At 35.7% G+C, this 24,619-nt stretch overlaps 1 protein-coding gene across 7 annotated transcripts in view; it reads left to right on the top strand.

Moving 5' to 3' along the window:
- IQCM (IQ motif containing M) overlaps positions 1–24,619 on the top strand; it is a 429,271-nt gene that overhangs the window by 178,852 nt on the left and 225,800 nt on the right. For all 7 annotated transcript variants that reach the window (XM_025439271.3, XM_025439272.3, XM_025439269.3 and 4 more), the window contains one exon: positions 10,510–10,568. In XM_025439271.3, the coding sequence (XP_025295056.3) occupies positions 10,510–10,568 (59 nt within the window). The remainder of the gene's footprint in view (positions 1–10,509; positions 10,569–24,619) is intronic.

Genomic DNA, 24,619 nt, shown 5'->3' with positions numbered 1-24,619 from the left:
GAGTGTGTGTGAGCTGGGAAAGGTAGGGGGAGAGAAAGAGGGAGAGAGAGAATCTGAAGCAGACTCCATGCTCAGTGCAGAACCTGATGCAGGGACTCATTCTAATGACCCCAAGATCATGACCGGAGCCAAAATCCAGAGTTGTATGCTTAAATGACTGAGCCACTCAGGCACCCCTATTTCTGCTCTGATCTTTATTATTTCCTTCCTTCTGTTGGTTTTAGGTTTTGTTTGTTGTTCTTTTTCTACTTCTTTAGGCGTAAGGTCAGGTTGTTTATTTGAAATTTTTCTAGCTTCTTGAGAGAGGCCTATATTGCTATAAACTTCCCTCTCAGGAGTGCTTTTGCTGCATCCCAAAGGTTTTAGACTATTGTGTTTTTCATTTTCATTTGTTTCCATGTACTTTTTAATTTCTTCTTTATTTTCCTAGTTCACCCATTGATTGTTTAATTGCATATTATTTAGCCTTCATGTATTTTTGTTCTTTCCAGACTTTTTTTTTTTGTACTTGACTTCTGGTTTCATAGCATCGTGGTAAAAAAAATGCATGCTAGGACTTTGATCTTTTTTGAATTTATTGAGCTGGTTTTATGGGAGAACATTCCATCTGCCCTTGAAAAGAATGTATATTTTGCTGCTTTAGGATGGAATGGTTTATAATTCTGTTAAATTTGTGTATTTCAATGTGTAATTCAAAAAGTTTTTGTTTCCCTGTTGATTTTCTGTTTAAATAATTTGTCCATTGATGTAAGTGGGTATTAAAGTCCCCTTGTATTATTATTGACTAGTTCCTTTAATTTAGTTACTAAATGTTTTATGTATTTGGGTGTTTCTATGTTGAGTGCATAAATATTTATAATTATTATATCTTCTTGTTGGAATGTTGTCTTTATTATTATATAGTGTTGTTCTTTGATTCTTGTTACGGTCTTTGTTTTAAATTTATTTTGTCTGATGTAACAATTGCTGCTCCAGTTTGCTTTTGACATCAATTTGCATGATATTTCTCTATTCCTTCACTTTCAATCTGCAGCTGTCTTTAGGTCTAAAATGAATCTCCTATAGGCAGCATATTGATGGAGCTTGTTTTTAATCCATTCTGTCACTCTGTGTCTTTAGATTACAGCATTTAGTTCATTTACATTCAGAGTAGTTATTGATAGGTTATATGTATTTATTGCCATTTAAAAATATTTTATTTATTTATTCATGATAGACCAGAGAGAGAGAGAGGCAGAGACATAGGCAGGGGGAGAAGAAGCAGGCTCCATGCAGGGAGCCCGATGTGGGATTCGATCCTGGGTCTCCAGGATCATGCCTTGGGCTGAAGGCAGCGCTAAACCGCTGAGCCACCCGGTCTGCCCTATTGCCATTTTATTACTTGTATTGTGGTTGTTTCTGAAGATTTTTTAAAAAGATTTTATTTATTCATGAGAGACAGAGAGAGAGAGAGAGACAGAGAGAGACAGAGACACAGGCAGGGGGAGAAGCAGGCTCCACACAGGGAGCCCGATGAGGGACTCGATCCTGGGTCTCCAGGATCAGGCCCTGGGCCGAAGGTGGTGCTAAACTGCTGAGCCACCTGGGCTGCCCTGAAGATTTTTTTCTTATTCTTTCTTGTTTTTCTATCTTTCATGCTTTGTTGATTTTCTTTAATGATACATTTGGATTTCTTTCTCTTATTATTTGCATGTTTATTAGTGGTTTTTAATACATGGTTACCATTATGTTTGTATATAATGTCTTCTACATATAGCAGTCTATATTAAGTTGATGGTCGCTTAAGTTTGAACTTAGCCTTTTCTCCTCTACTCCTAATGTTTTTAGTATATGCTATTATATTTTGTAGCCTTTTTTTTTGGTGAGTTGCTTGAATGATTTTTGGATAGAAATATTCATTTTTACTGCTTTTGTGTTTCCTACTTTTATAGTGTCACTTTTGGTCTGTCCTTTCCATTTGGAGTCTGCTGTAGTATGTCTTGCAGGGCTGGTTTAGTGGTCATGAACTCCTTTAGTTTTTGTTTGTCTGGGAAGTTCTTTATCTCTCCTTCTATTCTGAATGGTAGCCTTGCCAGATAAAGTATTTCTTGGCTTCAGTGCAGATATTTTCCCATTCAGCTCATTGACTATATCCTGCCACTCTCTTTTGGCTTGCCAAGTTTCTGTTGAGAAATCTCCTGCTAGCCTAATGGGTTTTCTCTTGTAATTTACTGATTTCTTTTGTCTTGCTGCTTTAAAATTTTTTTCTTTATCACTGTGTTTTGCTGACTTAATTACAGTATGTCGTGGTGTAGATCTGCTTTTGCTGATTTTGATGAGAGTTTTCTGTGCTCCTGGAACTGGATATCTTTTTCCTTCCCCAGATTAGGGAAGTTTTCAGCTATTATTTCTTGAAATAAATGTTCTGTCCCCTTTTTCTCTCTTCTTCTGGGACTCCTATAATATGAATCTTATTATATTTGATGGAGTCACTGAGTCCCCTAAGTCTATTCTTATTTTGTGTAATTCTTTTTTCTGTCTTTTGTCCAGATTGATTACTTTCTATTACTCTATCTACTATGTCACTAATTCATTCCTCTGCTTCTTCCATCCTACTATTCATTTCTTCATTTCATTTATTCAGCTCTTTATGTCTGCTATGTTATTCCTTATCTTTGTGTTAAGTGTCTCACTCAAGTCTCCCACTCTTTTCTCAAGTCTGGTGAGTATCCTTATGATCATATCATTGCTTTAAATTTCTGATCAGCCATATTACTTATATCTGTTTACTTAGATTTCTGGCTGTGGCATTGTCTTTTTCTTTCATTTGGGATATTTTTCTGTTTCCTCATTTTGTCTGCCTCTCTGTTTATGTTTCTCTGTGTTGATAAAGTCAGCTATGTGTTCCATTCTTGAAGTAGTGACTTTATAAAAAAGAAGTCCTGTAGCATCCTGCAATGCAATGTCCCTTGCTCTCCAGAACCTGATACTTTAGGAGAATATCCTATGTGTGTTGCCAATGCTCTGGTATTGTGTGTGATTCACTTTTCCTTTCAGTGCAGTTGTTTACACTGTCTCTCTGCCTTTTGTGGGATCTACTTGCCCTGTGTGCTGTCAGTAGGACCCAGAGAGGCCAGGTCTGAGGCAATGTGCCCACCACGGAACTTGGGAACAGGAGAGCAGTGTTAGCAAAATATGCCAGATTCCTCAAATCACTGGCAGCTGTGGCCTGCACACTGCGGGTGGCTAGGGGTGTGAGGCTCGGTAAGTTCATGATGTTGGCTGGGTGTAGCTGAGCCTGATACACCATAGTAGCTGGGGATATGCACTGCTGGGCTCTGCATGGTAGCTGAGCAGGGCACACTGAGGCAACTGTGCCCTGAGACAGCTGGGCAGGGTGTGCAGTTTTAATAAAATTTGTACTAAGCCCAAGGGGCTGATGCTAGCAGGCTTGGAGTGTGGGAGTCCTTAGGAGAACTCCTGGACCAGGCACACTGCTTAGCAGGTGAAGTAGCAAATGTGTGTGTAGCCCCACCTCCTGCAGGTGGCTGTGTGTTTATGTGGGATTGTGGTGGAAGAAAATGGCATCTGCCAGCTTCCCTCATTTTTAGAGAAGTCTTTCAACACACTCCAAAAGCAGAATGTACAGATGTGTCTCCCGTTTGCCCCTGGCGTTGTATAAACCGCTGCTTTTATGTTGCTTCCTCATGCAGGTGGCTGTCTCTTTAAGGTCAGTGACCCAGCTGTCACTGTCCCTCACCACTCACCCACTGCTGACTCAGGAGAGTTTAAAGCTCCAGGCTCCAAGTCCCACTGGTTTTACAAACTTCTGGAATTCAGCTCATCTGGTTTTCAAAGCCAAACATTATGGAGTTTAGTCTTCTCCAGAAGAGCTCCCTGGTGTGAGGGAGTGTTTCTCTGCCCTCTCCATGCATGCAGCTCCTCCGCCCCCCATCCCCTGGGCAGTCTCCCTCTGCCTTTCTGACCTTTCTGACCTTTCTGATGCAACTTCTCTATATTTAGTTGTGGAGTTTGATCTGCCCAACTTTACTTGCTCTCCAGTTTATTGACATGGATGTGGAGGATACTTCAGTGTAAATGTGGAATGGGGTGAGCTCAGGGTCTTCCTATGCTGTCATTTTCCCCAGTACTTTTCCTCCTTTTTTAACCCACAAATAAGACAGGATTTTTTTTATACTTCATTATTTAGGTTTATCTACATGATTACCTTTATTATTTATATTTATATTTATATTTATATTTATATTATTTATTTATTTCTTACTTACCATTATATTTAGCATCTCAGACCAGTAGGGTAATTTTATTTCTTGAACGACATATGAAAATCCCTAAATGTGAAAATCAGTGTTTTTCAGCATCCTGAAAAAAAATATTTCTGTCATTATCTCTTCAAATGCTTTTTGCCTTCCCTTCTTCTCCTTTCACTCAATTTCAGCCTTTGCCTCTTCTTTTTCATACTTGCCATCTCTGTCTCTCATTGCTACATCCCAGGTCTTCTTTTTCACTCTGATTTCTCTTTTAGATGATTGGTTCTCCTTTTATTGAATTACCAATTTTAATTGTTATATTTTTCATCTTTCGAATGTCTACTTATTATTTTCCAAATCAGCTTGGTCAATTTTGATATTCTTTTATTTCTTTTCATCCATTTATCTAAGCATATAGAAATCAAAACTCTTATTTTATGTTCTTTATATCTTAATTATAATATTGCAGTCTTTGAGTCTCTGAATATGTAGTTTGTTGTTTCTTCTGACTCCTTGATTGCTTTTTTCTTACGTTTAATGATATTTCTGATTTTGAGCTCATTTTTCTTGATTCTTTTATTGTAAGAATTCCTTGAAACCTGAGTTCAAATTGCTTTCTTTTCAAAATGACTGATCACTTCTTTTACCAGGTGCTTTAGAGCACTACCAACCTAAGACAACTTTATTCTAAACTTTTGCCTTTCATTTTTTTGGGGGGAGGTGGGATTGGAGAGGGGGAGTGTTCTGGAGCTCAGAGCTACCCAGGGCCAAGATCATGACAGACAGGGGGGTCTCATAGTATCTCCTTTTTTTCTCTCTATTGGGAAATGATTTATTGCTAGTTTATACTCTAAGGATATTGCATTTCTAGTACTCAGGTTTTTTGAGGCATATTCTCAACTCTGACATTCTTTCATTCTCTGGCTTCAGTGTATTTGTCTTCCAACTGCAAGGCATGTAACTCATTAAGACCCAGTCTCGGGATCCCTGGGTGGCGCAGCGGTTTGGCGCCTGCCTTTGGCCCAGGGCACGATCCTGGAGACCCGGGATTGAATCCCACGTCAGGCTCCCGGTGCATGGAGCCTGCTTCTCCCTCTGCCTGTGTCTCTGCCTCCCTCTCTCTCTCTCTCTCTCTCTGTGTGACTATCATAAAAAAAAAAAAAAGACCCAGTCTCTAAGTTGTTAAGGTTGTCAGGAATTTCTATGCTATCCTCAAGGTAAATATAGGCTCCCGATCTAATACAATAGTAAATTCAACATTTCTTGTCATATTTGACCAGAAAGGAAATCTATTAATTTCCCATCCACTTAATCATGCAATTAAAATATCTTACTTTTTGTTTTTAGAATTTATTATTGTTTTATGCTGTCATTTGTTATTATGAACATATTCAAAGAAACAAAGGCCCTATTGTGTCTTTTATAAATAGATTTCAATCCTCAGAGAGGCTTACATTGGGATGTAAACTACTCTATCCTACTCCCTTCTTGTCATCAGTCTTTTTATTATCTACTATGTTATACTTAAATTCCTACATATAAAAGAATAATTCATATAGTTTTTATTTCCCTTAGAGGTTTAAGAAACTTTGTCTAGTGATTGGATAATGATGACCTGTGTTTTGCTGGGTCACCTTCTCTAGTATTCCCTAATCTGAAAGTTGAACAGCTTTTTGAAGCCATGGCCACTATAGAGTGGCCAGCATTATCTTTGAGATCACTCCATTTTTCTGAAGAGGTGAAGAAAATACCACATTTAAGAATATCTTCCAAAATGGAGGCTTCAGTCTCCATGAGGAGATTTTGGGATTCTGTGGGTTTCCTGGAACTATTACAATTTCCCATGGATGATTCTATGGCTTGAAAACCCTCCTGTGGTTTGTGTGTGTTTGGGAAAGCTCTAAAATTTAATAATGCAAAGATATTGACTTGTGAAAAATCCCAGAATGATGTGTTTGGTGCCTGCTAGTTCTGCATGAGTACAAGCTTATTGCCATTTTTCTCTTTAAACCACTTTTTGTACAAGAAACAGGAGCAATATAAGAAAGGCAGCTCACTGCTATTTCACAGAAGGTGCTAGTGACATGACTGACTTCTGCTGGGGAAACACAAGTGTTAATAGTCAAGCCTGGCAGAGAAAGATTTTCAGTTTATTTCACATGTTTTAATGTGTAATTGTAATTTTATATGTATATGCTATTAATGATTTTCTCTTCACAGTTACCTACTTTTAAACAAACCTTTCATTTTACCTTTAATGATGTGTTTATATATACATCTGGTAGGGTCACAAAGCTGTTTAAAACTATGAAAATTCTTTGCTACTTAGAAAATAACCCTTTAACCACATTTGGGGTAAGTATTGGGGGTGTAATATGCCAGTTATAGATTATTTTGTTATAGCAAACATATTCTACAATTTCACACTAATACTAGTAATTAGAAATATGTCTTAGATTTAATATCCAAAGTGAAAGGCTTTCTTCCATATCTCATCTGTGGTTAATCAAGAATTTAATCATTATACCATGAGAGAAATTAGCAACATTGTCAAAAGAAAAAAAATCCAGATGAGATATGGGAAGAAGAGGATAATTGATGGATTAGACAGTTACTTATAAAAAGAAGCTGGAAGTGTAATAATGCGTAAATTATCAGAAGTAAGCTTGGTACCAGTTAAACTGTGGGATTTGGGAAATATGTGGGGCAAAGGAGTCTGAACAGTGGTTTGGAATAAATAACACATAGGTTGTTAAAAATTTTTGAAAGCTTTGATATGAGGGTTTAATAAATGACTTACATCTTACATCACGTATTTAGAATGTGTCACTCCAAATGCATTGTCATCAAGTGACTACGAGCTTGAAATAGTTTAAAGAAGCAGGTAATATGTGTGGAAAGAGGGAAGATTTTGAGAGAGGATGGAGTTGAAACATTAAGGCAGAATGGACTTGAAATTTGAATATATAAATATGTAGGAAACTAAGACTTATAAAAAAAACCTCACAGGACTACGTAAATAAAAGTACTGCTTGTTTATGTTACAAAAAAGAGACCACCTTCCCCTTAGCCCCCCAAAAGTCCAAGATAAAAACCAGTTTCTGATTATGTTAAATAGGAAGAGAGAGACACAATGGAGGTTGTGAAGTCAATGAAGTTGTGAGAAAGTAACTGGAAAAAGCATCAGAGACTATCTTAGTAACAAAAATCCTCAAGAATGTTTGTCTGAGACTGTTTTACTTAGCAGCCTTCACATTTGACACCCTTCATCATGGAGAACATTCCAATTCAGTTAGTCTGGCCAAGAAGGAAGCAGTTAAAAAAATATTAAGTTGGCAATCATAAATAGTAGTATCACACATGGACAGTGTGTTCTAAGCCAAGCACATTATTTTGTGCTAAAGTATGGAATATATTGGTTAAAGTTAATTTTTGTAGTTATTAGTATTTTTGTAGCCATGATTACATGTCATGGAACATCTTGAGGGCAACATTTAAAATATATAGATGCTGCGTCAGTTTTATTATCACCTATATGTTGCATGTAAATTTTTTAAAGTACAGTATTATTCTTGAGGATGATTGTTTACTTTGAAAATGAAGAAATCACCAGGGAATTTCAAAAGTAACAAATAGTTACTTAGATGTTACAAACTAATCCTTAAGGTTATTGTGGCATTCTGACATGACTATTGAAGAAAAGTTAACCTTTGATCTTAAAAAGAATGGCATAAAATACAAATTAATATATGTAAATTATATTGCATATGAGAGAACAGTGTGAGACAGAATGAACTTAACTTTAAAAGAAAGATGGGCAGCCCGGGTGGCTCAGTGGTTTAGTGCTGCCTTCAGCCCAGAGCGTGATCCTGGAGACCTGCGATCGAGTCCCACGTCGGGCTCCTTGTATGGAGCCTGCTTCTCCCTCTGCCTCTCTCTCTCTCTGTGTGTGTCTCTATGAATAAATAAGTAAAATGTTTTAAAAAATAAAAAAAAAAATAAAAGAAAGAGTTGTAATTTGTTTAAAATACTTAAAAATAATCATTCTTATGTCCTAATACTAAGTATTTTTGCAGTATAAACACAAGTTTCTTCCATATTTCATCTTTACATTTATCCTTTATGTATTTTGAGATTTCATACAAGAGACTTCTTTTGCTTCAGTTGTCAAATAGTGGTTAAACACATATTTGAAACTTAAAAAAAAAAAACTAAAGTAAGAATTTTCTTTGTGGTATCATAAGCATACCATATGACAATAACCAAAATGTTTCCTCTCCCTGACTTCTTATAGAGTCTGAGGGAGAAGACAAAACCAATAATCCAAAATCCATTAGCTTTTTACGCATTTATCAAGATTACCTTAAATTCCTCTTATCTGAGACATTTTTTTCAAAAGCTCTTTTGTGCAAAATAATCATCATGGCAGATTAGAAAGTAGATATGCAATTCATCAACGCCTCTGGGTCTAAGTGTCACCTTTGGATCACCCTGAATGACTAGAGAGGGAATGACCCAGTTATTCTGAGGTCTTGTAGAATTCTCTTCCTGAGTTGTTCTTTTATTGTTGACCAATATTGAGGGATGGTAAATAAAATCCACATTAAACACTTTGGTGTAGTTGTTGAAGAGATGCTGTTGAAGCTGACCATCAAATTATATGAGGCTTCTTTTGAAGGACTCATAGAAGAAATTTTCACAAGAAGTAAGTTTGCTTCTCTTACAGACATTATGAATGTTAGAACTACTGTGTTTTCTTCATTGCTTTGTGTATTACTTTCCCAGTCCTGCCATAATAAAATACCATAGACTGGGTAGCTTATACAACGGAAATTAATTTTTTCACAATTCTGGAGGCTGGAAGTCTAAGATCAAGATGCTGGCAGAGTTGGTTTCTCCTGAGTCCTCTCTCCTTGGTTTATAGATGGCTGCTTCTTGGTTGTCTTCACATGGCCTTTTGTCTGTGCACACATGACCCTGGCATCTCTTCCTCTTATAAGGCCACAAATTCTGTTGGGTTAAGGCTTCACCTTATGACCTCATTTAACCATAAGACTTTATTTCCAAATGTAGTCACACTGGGGATGAGGGCTTCAAAATATGAATTTTAGAGGAACACAATTCAGTCCATAACATTCTGAATTTTATTTTTAAAGATTTAATTAATTAATTAATTAATTTATTTATTTATTTATTCATGAGAGACACAGAGAGGCAGAGACACAAGCAGAGGGACAAGCAGCCTCCCTGCGGGGAGCCTGATGTGGAACTCAATCTCAGGATCCCGGGATCACGACCTGAGCCAAAGGCAGACACTCAACCACTGAACCACCCAGCTGCCCCAGTCCATAACATTTTGATAGCTAGGAATTTGAGAATCAAATCTGTGTGACACATCAAGTAATATCAGAAAATATTTGACATTATTTTTCTATCCATATTCTACCTTTAATCTGATTTTCTTATTTTCCTTTTTCATATATATTGCATTTTTTTACACTACCTTGAACCTTTTTTATAAGACAGAGGACAGATAAGTAAATATATAAATTCTCATCTGTAGCAGATTTGTATAGATATTTGCTCATTGAAACAATCAGTAGGAATTGTGTTCCTGGGTGCCAAAAGATGCTGGAGGGAGTTCAATAATCACACTCCTCAGAGTATTGTCTTACAGGAAACTACTTAGGCTGCAAAGTAAACCAGGAGTTTATTTGGGGTCTTTAGGAATTTCAATCCAGGAGACATGGATTTAGGAGAAATCTAAGATATGCTCCAAGGAGGGAGGACAAGGACAAAGTATACAAAGGCAAAACTGCGAGCTTATGTAAGTTGTTTTGCAAGAACTCTGACTTGGTGTAGGTAAAAATAATTAATGTTGGTTGATTTAGGATAAGTTACTATACCAGGTGCTAAGTTGGAGTTCAGTGATGTGGACCTCACTCTGAGAACTGCAACAGGATATAGCCGTTTGTGCTTGGGACATGTAGCAGTTTATGTTCCATACAGGTGTGGTCATGCATTTCTCCAGGGATCTCCTTGCTCCAAACATCTTAGGGCCCTTGACATTCCTGATTCCATTTTGGATGTTTTTGTTCATGGTATACTTACAAATTTACATCAGTGTTTAGGTTTGTAATATATATTAGAATGGAATGGTTCTCTCTCCTTTTGATAATAGAATGTTAATGAAATTAAAATTTTACAGATAATGAAGTTGTTTTCCTACCTATGTCAATCCTTCTTTCTCTTATTCTAGAAAACAGTAATGAAGAAAGAGCAACAGCCTATCAAACCAGAACCAAAGCCAGGAACCAGGTATATCTCTTTTTTTTCTCCAGGCATACTTTTTATATGATAGCAGAAAAAGTATAAATTAATGTGCTTACTTGGGGTTACCTTGACTGAAGTATCTAGGTTTAAAGAAATGTATGTTGTTAAAAGCTCACGTTTTTAACATATCTTTCTCAGTGTTTCCATTTAATCCGACTAAGGCAAGGAGAAAAAAAAAATTCTTTCTTTTTTTTTTTTTTTTGAGTTATTAATGATCATTCAGTAGACCAGGCTGGTGCTTACTATATAGTAAGTGGGAAAAGTAGTGTAACAATGCTGTATAATGTTTCAAAGGTTTTGTGTATTAGAAACACTATACTACAATTTACTGTGATAAAAGTATGCCTTTCAATGACTCTGTGAGTGATTCTTCAGATTGTTTTGTTACTATATGCAACAAATTTGTTGACAAACTTTTGTGGAAAACTATTGATTTTATGAGGTAGATTGGACAGTGAGATGGAAAGAAGAGATTGTGAAAAGTGAAGTAACAGTGAAGTTCTTAGAAGGACAGGTTTCACGCTTGTGTTTTCTTATTCACTGGTAATACATTCATTCATTAATCCACCAAATATTATTTTAGTAGTGATAGTTTATTCACTTAAAAACAAACATTAAGCACCTGCTATTTTAGGTGCGAAGAACAGAGTGCACACAACAGACTCCTTACATGTATGGAACTTAAAGCTTAGGCAGATTGCAGTTCACCATAGTGAGAGTCAGAAATTGGAATTTAAGTCCTACCAAGTGATAAGGATTTAGTGAGCACCTGTCTTCCAATGAATTCTTAGAAGGCCAATACCTAAGGAGTGAAGACTAATCACAGAACTAAGGGATTCACCTTAGTACTAAGGATAAAACAAATTGATTTGCCTAAACAAAAGCATAAAACCAAGCCTTGACAAATTAAAGATGATAAGCCAGTAATTCAACCACAACCTAGAACAAAAAACTCAACATTCCTTTGAGAACAATAACAGAATCCAGAATCTCTACAATGTACAATGTTTATATACAATAAATAAAATACTAGACATGAAGAAATAGTAAAATCTGGCATGTATCAAAGAAAATGGTATCCCAGATGTTGGAATTAGCAGTCGAGGGCTTTAAAACAGCTATTACAAATGTTCAAAGACCTAAAGGAAAATAAGTTCATAATAACAGAGAATGCCAGTGTCAAAATAGAAACTATAAAAAATAATCAAATAAAAATTTTGGAACTGAGAAATAGAGTATCTGATATGAAAATGGCATTGATGGGTTGAGTAGCATAGTGGGAAAGGCAATAGATAAGATGGGTAAACTCGTAGATCTATACAGACTCATCTGAAGCAAAGAAACATGTAATTAGAATAAAAATGAATAAAGCCTGACTGACCTATAATTTAATATCAAGCAGACTACCATATATGAGTTTGAGTCTCAGGAGGATAAGAGAAATAAGAAGAGGCAGAAAAAAATAGTTGAAGAAATAATGGCTGAATTTTTCCTAAATGTAGTGAAGAGCATCTTTACATATCCAAGATCATCACATCCAAGCAAGATAAGTTCAAGAAAAACCTTATGTAAGCACAGCATAGTCAGAGTTGAGAATTAAAGGGAAAGAACAAACTTTGGAAATAACCAGAAGGGAAAAAATACACATTATTCAGAGGGTTACAGTTCTCAGAATTATGGATGTCTTCTCATCAGAAATGATGGAGGACAGAAGGTAATGAAATTATGTATTTAAAGAGCAGAAAGAAAAAATATCAACTGATAATTTTGTATCTAATGAAACTATCTCACACCATGGAGGATGAAAAAAATTTTCAGTTAAAGAAATGAGATTTTATTGCCAGCTGATCTGTACTTTACTTCATAAAATGTTAAAGGAAGTTCTTCATGCTGAAAGGAAATGATACCTGATGAGAATTTGAATCTACAAGAAGCAATAAGGAAGATTGAATATAGAGAATATATCAACACAAAAATATATTTTTAAAAAAATTTCTTTAAAACTGACCATTTAAGGCAAAATTATAACATTATTATGTTACTTATAAGTTAGGTAGATGCAAATATGTGTGACAATAATACTGAAAGAAATAGTTATTCTCTTGCCAGTTTCTTTCATTTTATGTGTAGCAGTATTAATTCTAAGTAGAGTGTGGTAAGTTAAGAAAGCATATTACATTTCCCAGAGCAACCACTAATACAAAAAGACAAGCCTAAAAGGCAGTAGAAAATGGAAATGGAATACCAAAAACTATTGGGTTAACCCACAAGAAGACAGTAAAAAGGAACATATTGAGTGAATAAAAAAATAAATAGAAAATGGTAGACCTAAATTCAACTGTAGCCACATTTATATTAAATATACAGAATAAATAATATACTTAAATGTAAAAGCTTGTCAGGCTGGATGAAAAAGCAAGAGCCAACTCTCTACTCTCTATAAAAGATGAACGTAAAGACATTAATTGGAAATAAAAGGGTAGAAAAAGATAAACAATGGAAAAAGCTAGCAGAAGAGTGTTAGAGTGGCTGTCTTAAAATCAAAGTAGGCTTCAAGAACTATTTCTAGAGATAAAGAGGACAGACACTTCATAATTGTGAAAGAATCAATTAATCAGAATTAGATAATAACCCTAAATGTACATAGCTTAGTAATAGACATTCTAAATAAATACAGCAAAAATTGACAGGATTAAATAGTAAAATGGATGATAACTCTGTAATTATGGCTGGAAAAATTTCCCATCCCTCTTTTAGTAATAGGAAAATCAGTAAAAAGAATAAATAGTGATATCACAGATTTGAACAAGCCCCTGGACTAATTTGACCTAATTGACCTTTATAGAAGGCTACATTCAACAACTGTATAAAATACATTCATTTTAAGTGCACATACAGCATTCATTATAGAGATAAGAAAGCAATGAAATAAATAGCAGAGAAACAATATAGCAAGTTAACAAAGCCAAAAATTGGTTCTTTGAAAAGATTAATAGAATTTGTAAGGTCCTAACAAAACTGGTTAAGAAAAAGAAGAGATAAAACACAAATTTCAGTATTAAAAAAGTGAGAGTTGGGAATAACTTCATGCCGACTACATGCAACTAAGATGAAGTGGACAAAGTCTTTGAAAAAGACAGCATACTAAACTGACGCAAGAATAAATAGAAAATTTGGATAACCCATGTCTATTAAGGAAATGGAATTTGTTATCAAAAACGTTTCCACAAAAATTGCTTTAAGGAAGTCTTTTTTTTTTTTAATAACTATTTAATGTTGTTGAAACCAGCTGATCTTATGTAAGTGTTTTTCCTGAAAATATTCTTTACCTGGTTAGTATTAGGAGTCTTTTTTCCTCATAGGTGTCACTAAATTAAAATCTGGTCTAGCCCTTTCAATGACTAAAAAATTATACGATCTGAAAGATAAGTGTTTATTATAGTTATTTTACTGGAGCCAGCCAGCTAATCTGAATGCTAAACATTTTCCTGTACCATCTGTTGCAGGCATAAAGAGCTCTGGCAAAGTTTTGCAGGGATATCTAGCTAATTCTTGCAGGGATATCTTAAACATTTTAGTGAATGGTGGCTAAAGGGGAGTTTAGAGGTCTTTTGAATTAATTCTTTTAATTTCCAGTTGAGAAAACAGATTCAAAAAGATTAAGTGACTTCTTCAAGGTCGCAAAAGTAAAAAAAAGAAAACAGAACTGCTAACGAGGATCCAGCTCTTATTTCTCATGCTGCCTTATGCTGTTTGTATCTTAAATGTTAACAACCTTTCTGATCATTAGGTTGGAGAAGTAGACTGAAACCTTAAAGAGTTAGCAAATCTTCGAGTGGCTGTAGTGATTAAAAAGTATCACTAGGACAGAATTCCAGGAAGAGGGAAAACAATGTGAAAATAAAGCAAAGTGGGGAACCATATAAAGCTGTAAGTGTATCACATAGAGACACACTTCATTGACTATATCTAAGTGAAACAATGTTTATATTTTTTGTTTACTTGAAATCTTGTACCACTTCTATCATAGAAATTCCATGAAACTTTAAAATCCAAATGTTGGGACCCTATAAGCTTGGCTTGAAGGAGTTTTTCTTGTTAGGAATTTCCCATGTATTTTCAGTTAGAGGTTTCTTTAGAGTCTGCATGAAGCAGAGTGTGTTATAACCTTCCATCAGTCATTGGGCAACTTTAATAAAGTACTGGCCAATTTCTGAAGTACTTTTGCATTTCAAGGGTAAAAATATGTCACACATATATTATTACCGCTAAGCTACAGTAAATAGAAAAGAATTGTTTTCCCCCCCCTCTTCTTAGTTATAGAAAAAAAAAAAAGAAAAAATGATGGAATTCATTGACACATACCCACAAGCTTTGCAGGAACCCTCTACATTTAGCAAATAGGACTGGTTTATGCAGCCACTGAGCAGGATTTTTTAAGAAGACAGTCCCTTGTCTGTTAAATGGTGGGGCTAGGAAGTTAAGTAAACTAAAAATAATGCTGCTGCTGCACTTGATTTGGAGTCAAGGCAAATTTGTACACCCACTCCTTTTCATGGGAGGGAGTAGAACCTGTTGCCTTAAATAGATAAATGGTGGTCGATAAAGCAAAGTCATGATTATTTCTGTCCTAATCTTCAATGATCATAAGCATAAAAGATAAGTTTTCAAATTTCTATTTTTTGGGCCTTATCTCCCTGTTTTTTTCAACTGTGAAGATCTCAAAATTCAGAAAGAGAAGAAAAATGGCATGGTAGTGCTTAGGTACATTTGCCTATACAAATATGTGTACAGATATATAGAAGACTTGTCATTAGGATTACTACTAAACGAGGAGCTGTAATCCTCAAATCCAGGACATTTAGGTTGAATTTAGTAGGTTGTAGACTCCAAAAAGAGGCTATTTGCTTTTATTTTTGGATTCTTTAATATATATATATGTGTGTATTTTTATGAGAGGTGATCTTATTGCCTTGATTTTCTAATTCTGCTGTAAATATTCATTTCATTCATATAGTTTTCATAGATGAACATTTATAAAACTGAGTTTTGAATGGTTTGTTTCTTCAATGTTTTAATTTAAATAATAAATTTTCAAATTGTTAAAATTCTCTAAGTTTCAGATAGTTAGAAACCCATAAGATTAAACTGTGGTTGAGCACCTGGGTGGCTCAGTCAAGCGTCTGCCTTTGGCTTAGTTCATGATCTCAGGTCCTGGGATCGAGTCCCACATTGGGCTCCCTGCTGAGTGGGGAGTCTGCTTCTTCCTCTGACCCTTCCCCCTGCTCATACTCTCTCTCTCTCTCTCTCTCTCTCACACACACACACAGTCTCTCTCAAATAAATACAATCATAAAATAAAATAAAATAAAATAAATAAATAAATAAATAAACTAGAGTTGAGAAAGCCTGAAACCATTATTAAAGGAAGGTTGAGTTAATCATTTCAATGAAAGTCAAGCCATCTCAGTTAAATTAGAATTGTCAAAGGAATATTTTTGTGAGTTTAATTGTTTTTTAAAGTAATGTACCTAATATAAGATTTCCAAACCAGAAATAAAGACAAATAGATGTAACTCTTAATTTTTAGTTTACAAAATGTAATTTGTACAAGAATTGTGGATATGTATTTATTTTTTACCTCAAAAAAGGTAAAGATGACATGATATTTTTCAGTGAAGTGAGGTCTTGTCTTTTACTAGCGTCATCTTTTTGAAAATCTATTCATTAACTTCTTAATGCTTAACCTTTTTTCTCTTATTTTTATAGGATATCTTTAAAGTATCAAATGCAGTTTATATTGTTCAGTAAAGGGAAATATTGCTTCAGTGTACATGAATCCATTCTCAATATCTAAGTGAAAATTGTGAGCTAGGAGCTAAATTGATTGTAATCTATTGTACTATTATGATGACAGTGTACCTTTATTTTCTGTAAGATCTTATATATATAAATAGTCTTCTTTGAGAGCTACTTGAATTTGTTTAGTACCTCTAAACATATGGCAAATTTCTTGTTTTTCCTTCAGATAACCTATTATATTCCATGAATAAGACACTTATTTTCTTTTGATGTCTTTCTGCAGTGAGCTGTTAATCTCTTCCAGATTCATAAGACCTCAGTGATAAATTTTCCTTTTGTTGTATTTCTAAAGCGCATAATTGTTTTTTTCAAAATGATGGACTGATTTGCAAGTACAGAACAGAACAGTTGATGGATCTGTAATTCATAGAGGAAAAACATTCTATTGTTGATTCATAATACTAACTTTCTTGTTGTAATAAGTTCAGAGGTTAGTCATCAGCGTTTCACCTTCTTAGTAACCGTTTCAATTCTGGATGACAAGATGTTATTTGAATATACCATCTATGAAAAAGTGTACCATTTTGGAACCCCTAAGTTCCTTATTTTTTTTTTAATTCTTTAGTATTTTAAGTGTGCAGATAGTTCATGTAAATATGTAGATGTGGAATAATTACATACTTCTTCCTTACTATTTTGTAGCATACTGGAACTAAAAGGAGAGTAGTAGCAGGATATGAGTAATATGTTGCTAAAACATAAAATCACACTATTCTAAATTTTCTCTTTTTTTGATATAATGGAATATAGTGCATTTATTGCCATATATGTATGAAGTTCATATTTCAGAGTCTGGAAATTTAGGTGGGTACTTGAATGTTTCCTTTATAACTCTGAAATTACCATTTTTTCCTGGAAGGGGTCAAGCCCTCTTATTTTATCTCAACCCAAGTGTACAGTTTACCAGGATGCCTGGGTGGCTCAGTGGTTGAGCATCTGCCTTAGGCTCTGGTCGTGATCCCAGGATCTGGGATCAGGTCCCACATGGGGATCCTGCGAGGAGCCTGCTTCTCCCTCTGCTTGTGACTATGCTTCTCTCTCTGTTTGTGTCTTTCATGAATAAATAAATAAATCTTTAAAAAAAAAGTTTACAGTTTACTGCCTGATGCCTTTGATCTCTTCAGAAATTTTGTTACCTAATAATGTAACTTTTTCTTGTTTATGGTTGGATATCTTCCATGAACAGTTTTTTTCTGGGTCAGTACTCAGTCTAAGGATTTATGAAAATAAATTTATGGGGAATAATATTTCTCCAATGATACTTCCACTTTTGTGTCCTTTCTTTGAAGAATAATAGAATCTCAAAGATTAAGGAAACTTAGAGATTTTCTACTGAAACCTTCTATCCAAAGGGTGCATCTTTATAGCATGGTGCCCACAAAGACTTTACTTAAAAACTCCAGGGATTCATAATGCCTGTCTTCAAGTGGCATTTCATTTAATTCTCAGGACTGCTCTGACTTTCAGACAGTTCTCTGTGTGAAGCTCATTACCCATCTAGCTTGAGCTGGTACCCATTGGTTCTGATTTGTCTTCATGAAGCCACCACCCTAATTAACAGTCTTCTCTTTTTAGATTAAGCCCTTCATTATAATGTTTTTGCAACATCTTCATTGGAATGATAATTCAACCTAGTTTAAGCAAACTGATGCTTCAATCAGTATGCTCACGTAAGAGGAGATTCCAAGAAGATAGAGAATGGTGGGCATCTATTCTTTGTTTAACATCTCAGGCTCAACTGGTCCAACAGACTCAAGTACAGTTGGCCCCATATTGGAACAATGTGGGTTTGGACTGCAAGGGTCCACTTATAGGAGGATTTTTACAGTGTAGTGTATAGTCTATTTTCTCTTCCTTATGATTTTCTTGGTAACATTTTCTTTTTTCCAGCTTACTTCATTATAAGACACATATACAAAATATGTGTTAATTGATTGTGGATATTATCAGTAAGGCTTCTAGTCAATAGTAGGTTATTAGTAGTTAAGTTTTTTGGGAAGTAAAAATTATACACAATTTTTTTATTGCTCGGGGGGGTCAGTGCCTCTAACCCCCATGTTGTTCAGAGGCCAAATGTAATGTCTTTAAGATGGATTCTCTTTTCATTTATTTAAGGTCTGCTTGCTCTTGCTTGGCTTTAATATCTCCTATAACATATTTTCTCCCCATGGTAGAAAAAAGTGGCTGATTTCTAGCTGTTTGCAATTATTACTTCCTCTCTCACCAAAAGGAACAGCCTCTTATTACATATGCACACCCACTAACCACCTCCTTCCCCTGGAATTATTCCGGCAGACCTTCTAGAATGAGTAACATGATCAGCCCTAGGCAAATCATGTAGGAGTCACATGAGTGGACTGATAGACGTGCAGTTCTACAAAAGAGAGGAGGAATAAAACAGAGGAAAGGAACAGGTGCCCACCACACTCCAAAGTATCCCTTCTACAGTATGTTGCTTAGGAAAAACACAATATTTTAGATGGGATTTTATCTATACAATGTAGAGTGGGACCAAACTGTCAATGCTGGGGACCAACGCATGAAGCCCATTATTATGTCAGTTCTGGTGGGCAGTTTCTAAAAGGCAATATGCAGATTTATTTAAAACTGAAAAATAAACAAAACCCTAAATAAGCAAACAATGAGACCTCAGATATTCTAATGTGTCTGCATTTTGTTCTCCTTTCATCTCTCCTTTTTTTCTCTCTCTCTACCCCTCTTTTCCTCCCTATATATATTGCCAAGCACATGGGGAAAAATTGTTGCTCTCAGGGAATTCAGAGTATAGCGGGGTGATACAACCAGAGATAATTACAGAGTAACGTAATTGCAGTGATGGAGGAAAGGTACCTAAGCATCTTCATAGGTCTGAGCAGAATTATTTGCACAGTCATATACATTAACTAATTACAGAGCTTTGCAAGTAAAGCTATCACATTCCAACATTGGATTTAGTTCCTTGCCACATTTACCTAAGATAATTAGCTCACATATTACCTTTTCAAGAGTCCCACACCTACCATGATACACATTTAAAATTATGTCTTCCATCCCTGCTAGCACTCCCGAACTGCTTTCCTGATTTATTTATTTATTTTATCATAACACATATGCCTTCTAACATATCCTGTAGTTAAGTTGCTTACTGTGATTACTGTTTGTCTTTCCCACTAGAATACAGGCCCAATGCGGACAGGGAGGTTTCTATGCTTTATTTACTAGTGTATCCTCAGTGCTAGAAAAGCATCATACACTGAATGAATGAATGAATGAATGAATGAATATTTGTTCAACGCATGAATTACATTTTTAATCTTTCCTTTCTTCTAATGAATTTTCTTCCCTTTATAGTCATGTGTAGCTTCTATTTCAAGCTTTATACTGCTTTCTGGTATCTTTCCTGGAATATCCCATAGCCATTTCTTAAAACTGAAATCATTATGTATTCTTTCCAAATCTTCTCTCCTATATTCTCTATCCTTTCCAAATCTTCTCTCCTATATTCTCTATCCCTATCTATCTATAGTAATGATACTATCTATCCTTTCACCCAAAACCAAATCACTCCCTGGCATAGCAATCTGGTAAAAACAAAACAATAATAATAATAAAATTAAAATGAATGAAAGAAGGGAAATAAATTCCAGATGGCATGACACTCTTTTTATGCACATTCTGGCTCTTGACACCATTATTACTTTAATTACATACCATCCAGTTGATAACTGATAAAATTTGGTCCATACTTACTTACTAGTCCAAACTTCGTAATTCTTATACTCTTTTCTCCTTGAAAGTGAAGACATTTACCATTCTCCAGAATTCTCACATCACATTCATTGTCCAGTTTCTCAAAGACAGTAGATCAATAGATTAATCTGGAAAGTTATTTGCCTGAGCCCAGAAAATTTAACTAAGAACAGCTTCAGTTTTGTTTATGAGATCTTTTCTTGGTTTGTGCTTCTGTTTTCTCCTATGAGTATTTAGTCTGATGGCCATTCTTCTTGAGCAGCATACAATCAGTACAGCCTGAGTTACCGCAGTTCCAGTAAACTCCTAGTGATGCCAATGCTGCTGGTCCTCAGACCACATTTTGAGTAGCAAGCTAGGGGGCATATCTGACTATATCCAGTGTTCCCTTTGATTCCCAGCTCAGTTGGTTTCTGGGATGACATAGTTGCTCTCTGCTACTGTCATCATGTTAATGGAGAGAGCTATGGTAAATCACCTTGATGGTATTCCAGTGCCAAATTTGTACTGTGAAGAAATCTGAGAAAAATAGCTACCAGAGAACTGCATGTCTTAGGAAATGCTACCGTCTCCAAACTCACACACCTTGAAGTCAAATACTACCACGTAGCTGCACGTTCTGTATTCCAGGCCTGCCTTCCTCAGGATCGTTCCTTAGTGGTGCAAGAAAGAGGATAAAGGTAGCTAAGCCTAGGTCAAATAATTGCCTCAGTTATCAATTTCTTTTCCCTGATGTCATTTTGAGGTGCTAGGTTTGTTCTTTGTGCTGATCCTCCACCTACCTTAGGTTTCCTGGCTAATGACTATTTCCCTGGCTTTTAGAATACTTGCTTTACTCTGAATCTTCAAGAACTGTTGATCCCTTGCTTATGACTATTGCCAAGAATTTTGAAACTTCTTCTTAGTTGTTAATTGTGGACCTTTGGTGTCTTCCTTTTATTACTTATTTTCCTGTGTAAGAATTCTACTCAAGAACATGTACACCCAAGCAGGAGCAAGACTGGCAGTAGACCATTGGCAGCCTAGATCTCTGAATGTGTCCAGAATCCAGCATCGGTGACAGTCACCAAAGATCATTAGATCAGTACCATCTGTTTTTTCCAAACTTGCCCACTTGGATGGAAAAACACCACACCACTAGGCAGGCCAAAGAAGATGCAGAGTAACCAAATTCTGATAGCTGGATTCTCTGGTAAAAGAGAGTTAGAGCACATTGGCTTAAGCTACAAGCTGAACTGGGGACTTCTGCTTTCTTCCCTGGAGTAGAGATGGCTAAGATCCTAGAAAAGTCTTGAGTTTACGTTGTGTCTCATATGCATAGGATATTCCTAATTCCGCCAGTGTCTGCTGAGGCATGCAGCAGTGAGTAAGGAAGAAACAGACTATACAGAATCAGTACCTGTGAAGCAGGATGGCTGGGTCTGATTAAAGGGGAAGACTCTGTGAAGGTGTGATTCCTACATAGAATCAGAATGAAAATGTCCAAGGAGCAACAAGCAGAATAATAGGAGGAAAAAACCACACAGAAACTCTCATCTCTAAATCACAGTAATCATGCCCACGAGCAGAATGGGGATGAATGAATGTTTCAAGCATGGAAAATCAGATTTTCAATTACTTTTCCATGGTAGAACTCACAGAGGGAGAGTAAGGAGGCAGAGTATAGGGAGGGGACTATAAAGTACCACCTCTCTTCTCCTCTGGGTTATGCAGAAGACTCTCCACAGTTCCTGCTTTTCTAATAGAATCGGACCTGCCACAGTCTGCCATCACTCTGTGTGCCTGCATGAGGGTCTCCAAATTCCTGTCAATGATATATTAAGTGGTTGGGACTGCAATATTGAGAATAATATCAGAAACTGTTTTTAGAGTCACCTGAATTCTCTTCTAGGGACAAGGAATCTGTGAACAGGCACCAGCCTTCATTGCCTGCCCTTTTTGTACAGAGATGAGGGAGCCAGATGGCAACGAGTAGAGCCAACTCTCCTCCCTGACTGCCTGAAGCTCGGGTCAGGAGCAGAGGGCTGCCCCAAGAGGAATAAGCAAATTACTGTATTGGGAGGAATAGTAGACAATTCATGTTCCCTGTTTCATAGATAAGCTCATGAAAAATTGACAACTCTGGTCACCATGCCACAGAAAAATCAGCTCCCATTACACCTTTGGCATGAACATCCTAGTCATTTCAGTCATCTTCAGGGTAATTTTTCCCAGTGCCCTACAGATAAAACATGTAGGCACAATAAAAAGGAATTTTCAATGTTTGTATTAAAGAGAAGTCCCTGAAAGTGCATCATAGATTACCTTGACCATAAAACAGAATCAATTAAATTTGAACAAAAATAGCATTTCCTTCCTACTTTGTTTTTCTACTATGTAAAATGACAATTTCATTTTAATTCACAATGAATTGTGCTCCTCCAAAATTTTTATATGTGAAAGAATAATTGTGTTTTTTGAACTGAGTTTGGAATTTAGATATTTCTAAATTGTTTTGAGGAAAAGCTGTTGATAAATTGAAACCAATTAGCAGCAGCAGTAATAACACAACCCATCTTTCCATAGATATGACATAATAGGCTGGGATAATTTCTTTAAGGGAAAAATCAGTTGTGAGGGGGCCAGGGAGAGAAAATCCTCTCAGGATTTTGAAATCCTATATCACTTGCATTTTTGGATAGGTACTAGTTAGAGAACTTCAGGTAGTAAACTGTTTAAAGCAAATACCCCAAGAGGCTTTTAATAGAATATCAACTTCCACTCTTTTATATGATCTAGTTAAAGACATTGCTGTGGAACTGGGAGCAGCCAAAAGTACGAGGACCACATGGTTTTTCAGGGGTTGGGCAGGTTGACATCATGAGGAATGATCACAAGGTATAAAAGGAGTGTATACGGAAAAGGAGGAACTGCATTTCATTCAGATATTGAAACTAGACATTTTGCCTGAATTAAAATGGTGTTATCTTCCACTTTAGGAGACTGTATCTTATTTTTAGAAGTCCTGGGACCCTCCTCTGATTTTTGATGTGTACAGGTTTTGTTAGCATAAAGTACTAAATCCTTGGGAAGGCTCAGAAATGGAGTATTAAATAGTATAAAGGCTATATTATTCAGGGAAATGTAGTATATCCCTGTTCTTAAAAATCTTTTTTTCTTTCTTTCTTTCTTTCTTTCTTTCTTTCTTTCTTTCTTTCTTTCTTTCTTTCTTAAAAAAACTCCATGCTGAACTTAATGCATTGTTTTCAAACTGAACAGACCTCATATAGGGGATTAAAGTAGGCTACAAACTTATTTTGCTCATTATCCATGTTGCTTTCAAATCTGGCATTCAAAGCATGAGGGCATCACATGTTTCTACTTCAAGGCTGCACATACAGGAAACGAAAGCCCCCAACACAGCTTGGTAGCAGTGGATCCAAATCAGGGCAAATTGTGAAAATTATAACGAAATTGCAAAGCATTTGGACAAAGAGGCATGCTAGTCTAATCGAGAAAACAGTGATATTTACTTTTCCATAATGTAGGTTGGAAGAGGAATTGGGGGAGGGAGGCATCACAAATCTCTTTTAATATATTTCTGAACTTGGCAACCTCAACTGGTTTTGTCACATATTTGCAGCTTAAAAAGTATTTGGCTTTTACAACAGCCAAAATAAGTATCCTTTAATCACTTTCAACCTATGAACAGATGGGCAAGCAGTGCTTTTATAAATGGAGCATACAAAATACTTCAATATCAGCCAAAACTAATTAGTAGCAATATCTGAACCAAACTCTAAAACTGATTTAGTGTTTAATATATATTACCCTATAAGCGTTAACAGTTGAAAGGAAATTCCCTGTTCAAATGTTTGCCAAGCTCAGTGTCTAATGTTCAGACATGATTAACTTACTAATTAACTTATGTATCTTTTCTCACATGTAATCTTGCTTAATGATTTATTCTCTCAATGAAAACAATTTGATTTCATATCTCGATCATAGATTTGTCAAACTTTAAGTGAAAAAGTCAAGTTCAGCTATACAGTAAGTACTAGTCTTTCTCTCAAGCTTTCTTAGGGTGACTTTAGTAGGAGGTGGCCTGAGGACCAAGGAGGTGGTCTCTTCAGTGGTGGAAACTGGTTTTATATCTAGCTTCTTATGACTCACATTTTTATCTTCATTAAGATTTTTTAGAGGAGTTTTATAAAGTCTCTGTAGTGGTTAAGAATCTGTAAACATGAGAATTATCTCCCTATCAGAATTGTGGTAAGACATTGTAAAAGAAAATAAATTTTAAAATAACACTTAGAGGGTAAGCAAAAGATAATTCCTACTGGCTGGTTCTCTCATCCAAGGTTACTTAACCTCCATATATTTGATAGTCACAACGCATTTCCTCCATCTAAGTGTATGTGGTATGACTGTATTGTTTCAGTACT

The sequence above is a fragment of the Canis lupus genome, chromosome 15 (assembly GCF_003254725.2).
Source record: "Canis lupus dingo isolate Sandy chromosome 15, ASM325472v2, whole genome shotgun sequence".
In the NCBI taxonomy this organism is placed as follows: Eukaryota; Metazoa; Chordata; class Mammalia; order Carnivora; family Canidae; genus Canis; species Canis lupus.
Note: the sequence above shows the minus strand (reverse complement) of the source record. Positions and strands in the feature narration are given on the sequence as shown.